At 35.4% G+C, this 14,067-nt stretch overlaps 1 protein-coding gene across 2 annotated transcripts in view; it reads left to right on the forward strand.

Moving 5' to 3' along the window:
- unc5cb (unc-5 netrin receptor Cb) overlaps positions 1-14,067 on the forward strand; it is a 144,386-nt gene that overhangs the window by 88,782 nt on the left and 41,537 nt on the right. For both annotated transcript variants that reach the window (XM_055207373.2, XM_055207372.2), the window contains one exon: positions 5,389-5,492. In XM_055207373.2, coding sequence (XP_055063348.1) covers positions 5,389-5,492 — 104 coding nt within the window. The remainder of the gene's footprint in view (positions 1-5,388; positions 5,493-14,067) is intronic.

A 14,067-nucleotide genomic window follows, 5' to 3' on the forward strand; every position in this document is an offset into this window, starting at 1 on the left:
GTAGCTCACTTCAGCTGCTGTTGATGTGACAAACCGAGTAAAGAATTCAGCCAACACACTACATACTAGAACAAATATTGAGGAGAGGCCTGATTTAGCACGCTTGACAATCGGAAACTATTCAGAAGGGGGCGACAGATTTGACAGGAACACGTTCTTCGGGCGATACGCCAGGACGCGGTGAGTCAGCGGCCAAACATACGAAAAATAAAACAAGAACAACTGCTTCGGGAGCTCTCGGCTCAACTCACGACCCAAGAACACGACAAAGTTTTGACTTTTCTTGGTCACTTTTTGTAAATAAAAATTCTCTTGACTGCTGACGACTAAAGAAAGTCAAACTTCAGCATGTAACTCTCTCTTCAGAATGAAATGAAAGTGCCAGCAGCTGTTGTGGATTTACACTCGATGTTGTTTCAATCTCACGTGTGTCAGAATTTAAGCTATTAATTGTGGGCTCATAGGAGCTGTAATCCACTGAAACATTGAGATCTGGAATGAGACCCTTTACAAAAATTAACCATGTTTTTTCTGGAAAAAGTGTAGTAACCAAGTTTTTTGGGTGTATCGATTACTATAAGCAAAACCATGCTTTTGCTAACACTGTAAAAACATTTTTCTTAGCATTTTGTCAAATCAACACATATTTTTTACAACAATTTTAACTTAAATTTATATTTCATGTCAACTTTTTAAACCAAAACTTAAAGTTGTAGGTTAAATTGACTTGTTTGTTTTAACTTCGTGCAGCATGTTTTGCAATGATTTTTTTTTTATTTTAACTGTGGTAAAACCTTGGTTAATTTTCATACTGACAACAGCTGACAAACACATTTGTTTTGTACTACAGCGTTGTGTCTCTCTCCATCTCTACACTTATTAGACTGTTTAATTATTTTTAAAGAGTACTGTGTGTAATAGTCCAATATTGTCCTTTTTTCTTAATAAATCTTAAAGGGACACTCCACTTTAAAAAAAAAAAATAGGCTCATTTTCCAGCTCCCCTAGAGTTAAACATTTGATTTTTACAGTTTTGCAATCCATTCAGCCGAACTTCAGGCATAATCTATTGAATCTGATTAGACCATTAGCATTGCACTCAAAAATGACCAAAGAGTTTTCGATATTTTTCCAACGCAGTGATATTACGCAGTGCCTGAAAATTATCCTGTGCTGAAAGTTACGAAAGAGACTATTTTCGGACGCTGCGTAATATTATTTTGCCTGCTGCAGCCATGTTACATCAGCAAAGTCCTTGATTATTACACCAGAATGAGAGTATAGTTTCTAGCCATATCAGCCTAAAAAAATCACAACTTTTAATTTTCTGTCTGTCTTAGTACACTATGTAACTACAGAAGAGTTAAGTTTTAAATGGGAAAATAGATTTGGTTTAGATTTTGGTTTTTTAGCGCAAAACTAATGGTCTAATAAGATTCAATGGATTATGCTAAGCTATGCTAAAAGTGCTAGCGCCAGACCCAGAGATCGACTTTCAAAAAAAAGAGGAGTGTCCCTTTAACTCTAGTGTTTTAAAATAAAGTTGCCCTTGATTTTCATAAACGTTTAATGCCTTCCAGAAAATGTTCTTCTTTAAATATATAAACATACAATATATCAAATGAAAGAACAGACCATCTGCTTTCAAACAAACAGAAAATAAAATTTTCCAGTTTTTACTGTTGTTGGATCAGTGAATGCTTCAGTGTTTTATAAGTTGGGTAAGTGCACCACCTAGTGGACAATAGCGGAAATATGGATTGCCGTAAAAACTCATCATTGACAGGGAAACGTTTTTTCTTAATTCATAAATTAACTTGACAATGCCGGAGAAAAAGTGAAATGTCTTACAATTCTTTTTTAATCAGATCTGATTTTCTCTACTAAGTTTTTTAGGCATGGAAATGTGCTTGTTGCTGAAATTACATAAAAAAATATAACAATAACAAGTCTTTTTTTTTGTTCAAATGAACTTTCCCATTTTGTCCAGATATACTCTTTTTACTGTCTGCTGAGGTTTAAATCATAATAACACTTTCATACTTTAATAAAACTGGAAGGTTCATAAAATTAGTTTAATGACACTCTTTAAGAAACGTAATGGCCAAATAAAATGGAAATATAAATAATCATCATATTCACAATGTTGCTTCATTTTATATCACTGGAAATTCAATGCAAACACATTGAATATTTCATACAGTAACCAGTCACAGATTCGTGTGTGTGTTTGTGAGTCTGTGTGTGCATGTGCGTGTCCTCTTGGCATTCTGTCTGTTTGACCTTGTGTTGTTGTTGTTGTATATCCGGACACCCACAGGGTAACTTGCTGTCTCTGTCTGGCGACAAACCCACTCAACAGCACAATAACCCACAGCTCTCAATGTCTCTCGGTGTAGTGTGGGAGTCGAATTCAATGCAAATCATCGCCATTTACAATGTGTGACCCAAAAATAATAAGATTTTGAGTAGAGGATCTTAAAGCAGCTGACCTGAGATCAGCCAAGAATCACGAAAACAGCTTTGAACCTGAGAAAGTGCTGTAACTCGAGCGATTTTTGGTTAAGTGACAAAAACATTTCATAAATCATTCGATGTGACGTCTTTATGTTGATACATGTATATATGTGTATAGACTGATTCATATGTATGAGCGCAGAGAGCTTTCAGTAGCGTGAACCCAAATACATTTACAATAAACCTCTTTGCCAAGAGGACTAACGGCAGTATGTGAAGATAGACTTGCATATATTACTTTTTTCAGCTGGTAACGTTATACTTTAATTCATATCTATACAGTATAATGTATATGTTAAAGTATCATATAGCCACTCAATACCATCATAACATCATGTTGTTTTTATAAGGAAGTCTGTACCGTGATGTAGCCAAGACATTTGATCGATTTTCTTTACTGCTTTAAAGTTTAATGTAACATTTAACATTATGTTATGATCAACAGTTTAAACCGCTGTTGTGTTGCGCCACTTACAGAAGATCACATGAGCTGGAATTCTGCACTCCTATTGGTGTTCACCACAAACTTCTTTTACCAGCCGACATGAAAACCACATTCGTATCTGAGGTCTTCTGTTAAACTTTAGGCTTTGACTTGATTATATTTGACGTGCAGCATCCTGTTGAGCTTTGTATGATTGTCTGACACACATCTTATCTGATCTCAGTGGCCTTGTTATTACCAGCAGAAAACAATAACATCTAATGAACCTTTGGTCTGCTGATGCGAGACGCTCTTTACCGCTCCAGACGTGCACATCAATGTTGGCATGATGCTTGTGTTTCAAACCCAAAGAAAACATCTCAGGTCACGTATGTAACCCTTGTTCCCTGAGAAGGGAACGAGACGCTGCGTCTCCCTTGCCATACTTCATGCTTCCCTGTTACGCCTGCTTCTGCATATTTCAGCTAGCGATGGGCATTTACACGTCGCCTTACGCCTCACAATTGGTTGAATTCAGATGCACTCACACCTGGAGGCGTTCCCATAGAGTTACTATGACGATGCAGTGTGAGTTCCCACAAAAGGACACCTCACTAGGTTTTGATACACAGCCTGTTTTTAGGATCAGAGTATTATGAGATAACTGCGATACATTTAATAAGCTATTTGTGCGTGTGTGTGTGTTTCGATCACTGAGAGAAATGAGGCTGTACCCATTTGTCAACATGACAGCATATTCCCATCATACATTTATATAGTAAATGACACTGACAGAGATAAGCGTGTGGAAAATTCCCTCCAAATAAAACTGTCCTTAGAAAATTTGAGATAGTGTGTGTATACTTAAAATACATGCAGCTGGATTATGAAGGGTTCTGTTTTATTTCTTGCGTACAATTGAAGTGTTTAATGAAATTAATATGCAGCAAGGAGCATAAAACTCATTACACATCCTTGTTAAAATCAGTCATTAGCATGTGCTGCAACACTGTTCTCAGACCTGCCATACTTTATTCAAGCTCCAAGTCAAATATGTACTGAAGAAAGTAGAAGTCACAGCGAGATGGGCAGCATCTGAATGAAGCCTTTAATACAGATCAGTATTCCTGCAGGTTACTATGATCTGTGAGGAGGTTTTTGAGGAAAGACTCGGTTAGATTTAGGGTTGCAATCATCAACTAATCTGTTATTTCTTCCAATAAAACAAGATGAACTTTAATGAAAAATATTTAAAATGTTGTAACATTTATTTTTGCAGGTTTTTGTTGTGCATGCTATAACAAATGTAATTTAAAGTATGTTTTGCCCCTTTCAGGTCACCATTTATGACCATTCCACCGAATCGGTTTTATGGGGTGGTTTTCTGGACAGGGTTTAAGTTAAGCCAGGGCTAGTCTTTAATTTTATTAGGACTTTTTACAAACATACCATATCAGGGCAAGATAAAAATTAAATAAAGGCTGCTCAAACATGCATTTCAGTCTAGGACTAGGATAAACCTTGTCTAGGAAACCACCCCAGGTATAAAAATGCTAAAAAAAAAAATTTAACTCTAAAATACATTTTATTATTAAGCAAAGTGTCCTGCGTGTAAATCTAACACGAAATTTAAAGGATATAATATAAAACATGAATAATAACTACATAAAACATAAATTTTTATTCATCTTTGCTTTCTTTCTCTACACTTTTCCTTTAAATATAGAGCATAAAAATTCTTCAGATATCTTTATTTTTGGCATACATTGTGTGGCTCCATATGCCATCTTTGCTTTAAATATTGTTCACCATTGGAAAAGTCATAATATTTTAGATAAAATGCACATTTTAGTCATTTCACTCAGTCCTGTTACCCTGAAAATCTCGAAATATCCCACAAAAAAAAAACATTTTCAAGAGGTGTTTCATCATCTGGATCTTCTGAAGGTCATGTGAAGATCTAAAGTTGCTTTCCTTTTTTTTCTTTTCTGTATATTTTATGATTTTGATGCTATGACTGTGAATGTCAATCTTAATGTTCAGTTGCCTATATTACTTCTTTAAAGTTATTGGTTTATTTTTAAATTTAAAAAAATGGTAAACCACTACAATTTGCTCTGTGTCTTTTAGCAAATATTTAATGCATCTCATGTATTTGCTAAATTTATGCTAAAAACTTGGTAAGTCCTTACCAAAAATTCTCCATTAAAAAAACATGTTAAAAAATAAACTAGTTACCCAACATTGACCAATGCTCATTTTGAAAGTGTTATTAGATTTAGTGTTTTAAAAGATAAAACCTAAATTTTAATGAGTTACAACATGCAATGTCACAGATTCAGTGGAATGGCCCTTATACAGCACTTTATACATTAATATATGATTGAAAGCAACATATCTAAATATCTTTTATCTTTAAAATTTCTTTGTGTGTTGTTTGTTTATAGATCTGAGGAAAACCTTTGATCAGGAGCCGCTGGGAAAGGAAGTGTCACTGGAACAGGAAGTGCTTCTGCAGTGCCGCCCACCTGAAGGAATACCTGCAGCTGAGGTATGAGCTCATACTGATCACTGATCAGTTTAATGCCACATTAGAGATGAGCGTGTGCTTAAACCGAGAGCAGCTTCTTCTGCACACAAATGTCAGACTTCATTGAGAAACATTTACCTCCGTGGCCAGCTGTTCATTCACATTTAGCTCCACTGCGCGCATTGATTGTGACATCGATTGTAGCTGTCAGACAAACTCGTCCTAATGACAGAAGAAATTTTTGCTAAACACGATTAATGATGGTGCCGGTAAAGGATGTTTAGTCCTTTTCCCAAAGCGTCAGGGAAAGATCCTCCTGCAGGATAAACTAACTGAACAGACTGAAGGTGAAGGAGGTTTAACACCTCAGGATGAGTTTTTCTCTACCTCTTTACCGTCTTAATGTGTTGTGTTGTGTTGTAAGCACTACTGTTGTGTATTTAACACTGTGTTGAGTTAAAGGGTTGAGGTGTGCGCGTGTGTGCGTGCGTGTGCGTTTAAATGATCAGCAGAAGCTTTTAATAGGAGAAAGTGCCGCAGGGAGAAGTTTGAACATTTGGTCGTGTGCAGATAAGCAGCAGTGATGTTTTCCTGCAGTGATGTTTGCTTTTCAAATGTAGGTTTGTATATTTCCTGAAGGCCAGGCTGTCATCAAATGCTTTTTAAAGATCACTGAATGACCACTTGACTTTTTGTGGTTGCAGGACAAGTTTGTTTATGACTTGTTTGGGTGGGGAAAATCAATATAAATGTGGAAATGGTTTATTATAATTTTATGATCCGAATTTTAATAGATTGGTGTATTGTCTGAAGAAAATGTATTGTGTTTGCCGTAATATGGAATGGTCTATGGGTGCAACTAGCGATTCTTTTCATAATCGATTATTCTGCCGATTATTTTTCAGATTAATCGACTAATTGGATAAAAACATACATATTTACTTAGATTTTTCACTTATTATAGCTAAATAAGGCACTAAATGGTGGTGCGGAAGCATGTGACATCAAGGACCAAGTAGTCAATAATATAATTTGGGTGGTCTGTCATAATATGGTGTGCTTGCCAGGATCTTGCTGTGTGGTTGCTTAGGTGTTTTGGGTGGCAGTTCATAATAGTTGAGTGATTAAACATCATGACTTCATCAAACACACAGTCTGTATTTATAGAAATGAAAGAGTTCAATAGATGAGCTCAATCTCTCCGGGGATTATGTTGACTTGAGTTCGTGAGACGTTTCCTTTGATTCCGCTCAAGGACCCACGCTTGACCTGGAAAAGGCAAAGTTAAGTGACCAGAACCCTGACGCTTTTATTGCAGGTGAAAATGCTGATGGAACAAATGGAGTGAAATCTAAAGGGAGCTGTTTGCACCCCGCCAGGGGAACAATTTCTCATTTTAAAGATGTAGGACCTGTATCAACACACAGGAGTCTTTGGCAGCAGATAGACTGCGTGTCTCACTTTCGCATTAAAACTCATTTGTGCTGGAGAAAATTGTGCATCACAGATGGTGTGGCTAACTTTCACTTGGCATAAGTTGTTGAAGTTATTTTCTCTCTTTTTTACCATTTGTTTGTGGAACGATGCTTTTTCAAACACAGTTACTGCCGATGCAATAACATACCAGACGACTTCTTTTTGTGATATTTGGATGCTTCAACTTAATTTCCCCGCTATTGATGAGTTGTCTCATCAAATAAGCTTCCCTGTCAATGATGAGTTTTTACAGAAATCCATATTTCTGCTGTTATTCACTAGGTGTCGCTCTTACCCAACTTATAAAACACTGAAGCATCCACTGTTCCAAAAACAGTAAAAACTCTGTGTATGTTTTGATCATCGCTCTGAATCTGATCTCTAACAAAAGTCATTTACAAAAATTTAATTATCTCAGCTTTTTGCAAAAAATTTGGTCTTTTTGAAGAAACCGACCCATATTTGAGAGGTGATAAAAAGAGAACAAATGAGGGTAGGAAGAAACGTGTTTTTTTCTGTTCTTTCATTTGATATATTGTGTTTGTATATTTTAAGAAGAACATTTTCTAAAAGGCATAACATTTTTGTGAACATCATTTAAAATGCTGGTGAAAAACGGCGGCGAGAAAAAGTTTATGACAATTTTGCTTTGATGTTTTCAGGCAAAAAAAAAAATTCAAATATAATTTTATTTTTTTTTTATTTACAAAATACGAAAAATATGAAATATGTTTACAAAAATGTATTTTTCACCAATATTTTTTGGCGATTTTTTGTATATTTTAAAATATATTTTAAAAATAAATATATTTTAAAGCACTTATATTCACGTTGCATTGGAAGAAAACTTTTTATGTTACAAGCCTGTAAACTAAAAATATTTTTAACTGCAAAAATATACTTATAATTTTACATTTTCCACAAACTTTTATATTTTGATTAGAATTTTTTTTGGTAATTGACCAATGATTCAGTTTAAAGTTATTACTTGTTCTTAATTGTTGCTATTAACTCATGATTTTCACAAAAGTTTAATGCCTTCCAGAAAATGTTCTTCTTTAATTATATAAACAAACAATATAGCAAATGAAAGAACAGACCCTCTGCTTTCAAAAAAAAAAAGTTTCATCCTACCTTCAGTAGTTCTCTTTTTATCACAAATATGGGTAGATTTCTTCAAAAACACCCAATTTTGAGCAAAAAGCTGAGATAATTCCATTTTTGTGAAGGGCTTTTGATAGAGTTTAGATTCAGAGTGATCTTTAAAACATACACAGAGTTGTTTCTTTTTCACGTGAGGCGTTACTTCCGGTTTGTATAATTTGGATAATAGCGGTATTGCGAAAGCCGGAAATTCTCGTCATTGGCAGGGAAGTGTTTTCTCTTAATTAATGAGTTATCTTGTCAATGGTGGGGAAAGAGTTAAAGTCATCACAAAGCCATCAGAATTGTAAATTCAAAGATCATGATAAATATAAATCCAGTGGTGGTCTGTGTATAACAGTGTGTATCTCTTTACCTGTCCATCATCACGGTCTGTTTCTCTAGCACTTATGTAGATGACATGAAGCATTTAGGTGTGTAATGATGAGTAAAAGGTCAGAAATGAAGTTCAGACACAGATTGAGTTTAGTAAGAGACAGTAAACATGCGACCGCAGGGCAGTGATAAACACTCAGAGCTGCATGACTGCTGTTAATGGCATAAAGTAACAGAACGGCCTTCTGGGTAATTACACTCAGACACAGAAAAGGCGATGAAGAATAAAACCTTTCATTTATTTCCGTTCATTTTGTGAGTTTATTAAGAGGATTCCTGAACACACAGAAGTCCATTTTAGTTTTCACTGTAACAAAATGCAACATTTTTGTAAAATCAACAAATATTTTTTTGGGTGCTCTATTCATAAGTCAGAGGTAGGTGGATGTGTAGAAGTGCATGTGGGATTTGTGTATGTATGTGTGTGGCACACCGCCCCTGCGCATCTGTTGGAGTGTTGGCATGAGTTAGTATGCATGAGTTGGGTCTGATCTCAGTCCAGTGTGAGGCGGAGCAAAGGTTAGCACAGACAGACAGCACATCAGTACACATCAGTGTCAGCGCCGCTAACAGCACAACAAAGTAAACGTGAGATGTGTTTGTGGATCAGGACTGACAGCCAGACGACGCTCCTTCTTAAAGTAAAGAAACACTTCCATTACACTGATTAACTGCGTTTGTAAGTGAAAGAACAAACATCTCTGATCTCACCCACCTGTCTCTCTTCTTGCTGTCTTACTCCTCCTCTTACATCAGTGTTTAGGGTTTGGCAGGGATATATATATGTTGTATACAGTTCTGTGTATATATAATACTAATAATGAGTTTATTTATGACATGCTTCTGCAGATAGTGTGACGCATTATCTTAGACTGTCACAGTCATGACATTTGAGAACTGATCTAAACAGACACTGTTGGCTTGCGGTTGTGTCGGTATCAAAATATTCAGTCATCGTTTCATTCTAGTGTAAAATCTTTGCTATCTCACAGAAACAGATGGAGTGTTTTAGTAAGAGAGGGAATGTGATGATGAGCAAAACTTTCTTACAATATGTACTTGAATTATATTGTAATAATGCTGCATAACGATTAATCGTGACTAATCGTTTGCAGATTATACGTTTATGTGCTTACTGTGTATAATAATTATGTATATATAAATACACACACACACATGCATGTATATATTTAAGAAATATTTATGTGTAAACAAAAACCTTTTATTTTGCAAACGATTAGTCGCGATTCATCGTTATGCAGCCCTATTATTATGATATCCTGAAATACCTTAATTTTTTTATTGTCATTTTTTATCCAGATTTGATCTGCATTTTCAAACAAACACGGTAAATTTAACTGTGTTGCTTTACTGTAAGCAGCATTTCTTTGACACTGTTGTGAAGGATTAAATATGTTTTTATTTGATCATCTGAGATCTTTTTACATTATGTATTATGTTTGCGTTATTGAATGATGTTATGTAATAACTAGTGCTGTCAAAATTAACACGTTAATCACGCGTTAACGTAAATTCATTTTAACCAATCTAATTTTATCAACGCGTTATTAATGCAATGCACAATTTCCTTGGCCTAGCCTGTTGTTGGATAAATTGAGACACAGCCTTAGACGGTAAATAGTCATCAAATGTCTAAATTATCTTTATTTGTATGTTTTCTGAGAGGTGTACCGTCCTAAATGCTTAATTTAATACAAATGATGTGTGTCCATCTCTTGCTCGTTTGAGATTTTGGTTTTAAAACATACAGGAATTAGAAAATAAAGTGCAGGACTTGCTTGTTGTTAAAAGAGCGCGATAAGATTGACAGATCTGAAGCATGCACACAGGTGCGTGACCCTGATATATGCACACATACACAAAATTACAGCTTTAAAAATATCTGTTTTGACAAAAAAAATCATGCAGATATGATCTTATATGTCTATATTAAGTAAATGTTTGGTTAACTGTTGATCTGGTGTGTAAGATGTTTGTCTCAATGTCAATCAAACAATAAAAGAAAGAAAAAAGTTGAACATATATTGATATTGTTTTTGACGTTGTGTGTGCCAAATCTATTAGTTTTACAGTGATTTTAAGGTATGAATGCAGTAATTTTGTTTTTGAACCTTAAAAAATCTTTAACTGGATTTTTTACTAAACAATCTTTGCTGACTCTTTAACTAATAATAAACATACATTTGCATAAAGCATCAATATTTGTCCACACACTCATATTTATTAGAGTATTACAAACTTGAAAAGTGTTAAATTAAGGTAGATATAGAACAGAAAAAATGTGCGATTAAGTTGTGATTAATCGCGAGTTAACTCATGACAATCATGCGATTAATCTAGATTAAATATTTTAATCGACTGACAGCCCTTTTAATAACTGAAGTCACTCGTGTGTGTCTATTATTTGCAAATATGATCATAAACACGTCCCAAGAGAAACACATTATCATGACAGTTTTCTGTTAAGAGACAAACATTGTTTGGGTTTCAAAACATCACCAGTGAATGTAACGTGTCACCGCTTGCATTACAAACATTCATGTTGTTCGTCTTTGAAGCCTCGTGTGTAACATCAGCTGAATAAACGCTGATATTCAGGCGTATCAGAATAATTCAATCTTTTATGACTCTAGAGAAAGAGAAATCAGTGGGACTGAAGCAGAAGTCACGGCTCTGGTGAGTTGGTAACTTTTCGACTGTGTTTTAGGAAGTGTTCGTCTGTAGCAGCTTCTGTTCTCGACAGATGAATCCCCGGCCTTTACGACTCGCCTTGAACCCTCGTAAAGCACGGGCTGATGAAACAGTCTTATCTAATACTGTCCAGACCGTACCAGCAGACGCAAACTCATGCAAAGCAAACACGCTGCAGACATTTATCTTGGCAGACTGAGTGAAGTCCTCTGAAATACTGCGAATGCTCTGGAGAAAACTCGAGCGGTGATTTATATCCAGTCATGTGATGGGACTGCATTAGTGCACTTCATTCAAAGCCGCCACACATTTGAGTTATTCACATATGTTTCCATTCTCTCTACATTTGTGTGATGCACTACACTAAGTACAGAAAATACCTGATTATATCATTAAAGACATTATACTTAAAATAAAAGTTTTATATAATTTTAAATAATGGTTTAAAAAAATTAGTAATTAATTGTAAAAAAAAATTTTTTTAGCAGTGCAGATCTGAATGATGTATCCACAAAGCCTCAACATTTTTCTTAAACATTAATTAAGGATATAACATAAATCAACACAACAAATAATTCATTATTCAAAAAAGTTTCTGCTACAGAGAGTTTAGATCAACTGATTTGCTTTGTCTGTCTTATTTTTCTTTGACACAGACTTGAATATGGGCACCGTCAATAATGGCCAAAGTTGATTCGTTTAATGAAAAGTTTTATTGTCTAATGAAATATAAATATTCTGTATATATCAGCAAGCTCTTAACAGAGCTGGAACTGTAAGGAGGTTTTAAAGCATGAATTCCTTATTTCAATTTTCTTTAAAAGGTCTAGGACACCAGCGGGTGACGGTCTTTCTCATGAACCTTTAAGTCGGCGGTCTTGGCAGACCTATAAAATGGACTTAAATCTCTTCTCTGAAAGACCTCGTGGTTTCCTTTGGTCTTTTCTTTTCTGTGGATTCTCAAAAGCACTTGTCAGCGTGTTCAGATAAAGACCGAGTTCAGAGGTGACCGTACGCTTGAGACCCGCTGACGCGTCACCATGGCAGCGCAGTTTTTATTCAGGCAGTTGCTTGGCGAGCCGAGGGTCCTGCGGTGTTACGGAGCGTCACGTGGTGAAGGCCCACGGTGCATTTAGAAAAGACTTATCCAAGGAGATGTGAGAGGATTTAAAACTATCTTCAGTGAATATGAAAGCCAGTTTGATGGGATTCACATCTATTAGTCTTCATTTCAAATCTGTCATCGTTCGCTCGCTACAGGCTAATATGATTTTAATTTTTCTGTGAAACACATTCGAGCTGTTTACAATGGTATTTAAATTCAGTGACAGTAAATGTGCATTAATGCTGTTTGTGTTTCACAAGTCAAAGTAAATGTGTTAAATGATGAATTATCTTTTAGGTTTCATGAATGAAAAACTTTTAGGTTGCAGATAAGATACGTTTTTTGACAAATATGAAATACTGGAGTCTTTTTCTAAAAAGTTTATGTCATTGCTGTAGAATTCGCGTCTAGTTTGCCGCTTGAACATTTTCAGTTTACTCGCTTTATTCGCTCGTGAAATTCTAGCCATCGAGACATTCATGCGGAAATTTGCATCATGGGAGGGGCTTCTGCGACTCCGCTCGCTTCCTGTAATCACTTCACTACTAGAGCAAGCTCCTGATTGGTTAACGCGGTTTCGCCAAAGTTCAGATTTTTCGGCGAGACCTCCAGATGCGTATCAATGCATCTTTACATTGACTTAACATTAAAATCACTCGCGCTTGACGCCTTTACCGCGGCTGATGTGAATGCAGCATAAGAGACTGGACTGAGATAAATATCTAAATATGTTTATGAAGATGTTTGTGAGCTTTTATTTATGTCATCTGTTGGTTTGTAACTCTTTGGTATCTCATTAGGCACAGTTTTGAGGTTTGTTTTATTACACGTCTGAAGGGAATTTTTATGCATTTATTATAAACAATCTGCAATTTTAATGAACCCATGACACAAACTGAGACATCACAGAAACATTTCGGTGAGTTTATGTTAAATACAGCTGCAGTCCTGTTTTTCTCTTTGGCTCTCTGTCTGCTAAATAATCCTTAGTCCGGTCCTGATATGAAACCATCAACTGAAATATTTCTTGAGACATGATCGAGCGTATATAGAGATACTGTATACAATAAGATCTCATCTGACTGTGTCTTTTCATTCAGTCAGAAATCATGTAAACCTGTTTAATGTCTGCTGTATAAACTATGGAGATATCAATATTAATGCACATTGATTTGGCACAGATTTCCATATTTTTCTTGTCACAAACATCATCCTTATTCAACAGATTGATCGAAATGTTTTATAATGCATACATTTTTATAAACTGCTTGATGTTGTTGACCTGAGCAGAGATATACAATACAGTACAGTGCTGTAATGAGAATTACTGAGACACAACGTGTTTTTGCCGTCATCTCCTGTTGTTCTCTTCTTTATTTTCAATGTTCTCATTTTTTGTGTTTTTACACTTTATGATTGAGTCACACAGAGTATCAGATGAGAAGTGATCTGAATGTTTCTCTTTAGCAGCTCATAAAGAAAGTGTCAGAATGAATATCATGATTGTTAATGTGTGTTCTGTCAGATAAAAAAATGGCAAATATGTTGTTCATTTCTAAACTTTAGGTGTGATTAAAGAAAAGTAAAGCAGGTAAACACACACACATGTGCTCAGATGAGGTCTAAAGACAAGACGGATGGGTATGCGAAAATGTCCACAGTGAATGATGCTTTTATCTGCTGTTGGTCTATAGACAATGAGATATGAAGAGTTTCGTTGCAAAACAAGATAACCACCGTTTTTTTAATTGTTCAGAAATCTCG

This window comes from Misgurnus anguillicaudatus, chromosome 12, assembly GCF_027580225.2.
Source record: "Misgurnus anguillicaudatus chromosome 12, ASM2758022v2, whole genome shotgun sequence".
Lineage (NCBI taxonomy): Eukaryota > Metazoa > Chordata > Actinopteri > Cypriniformes > Cobitidae > Misgurnus > Misgurnus anguillicaudatus.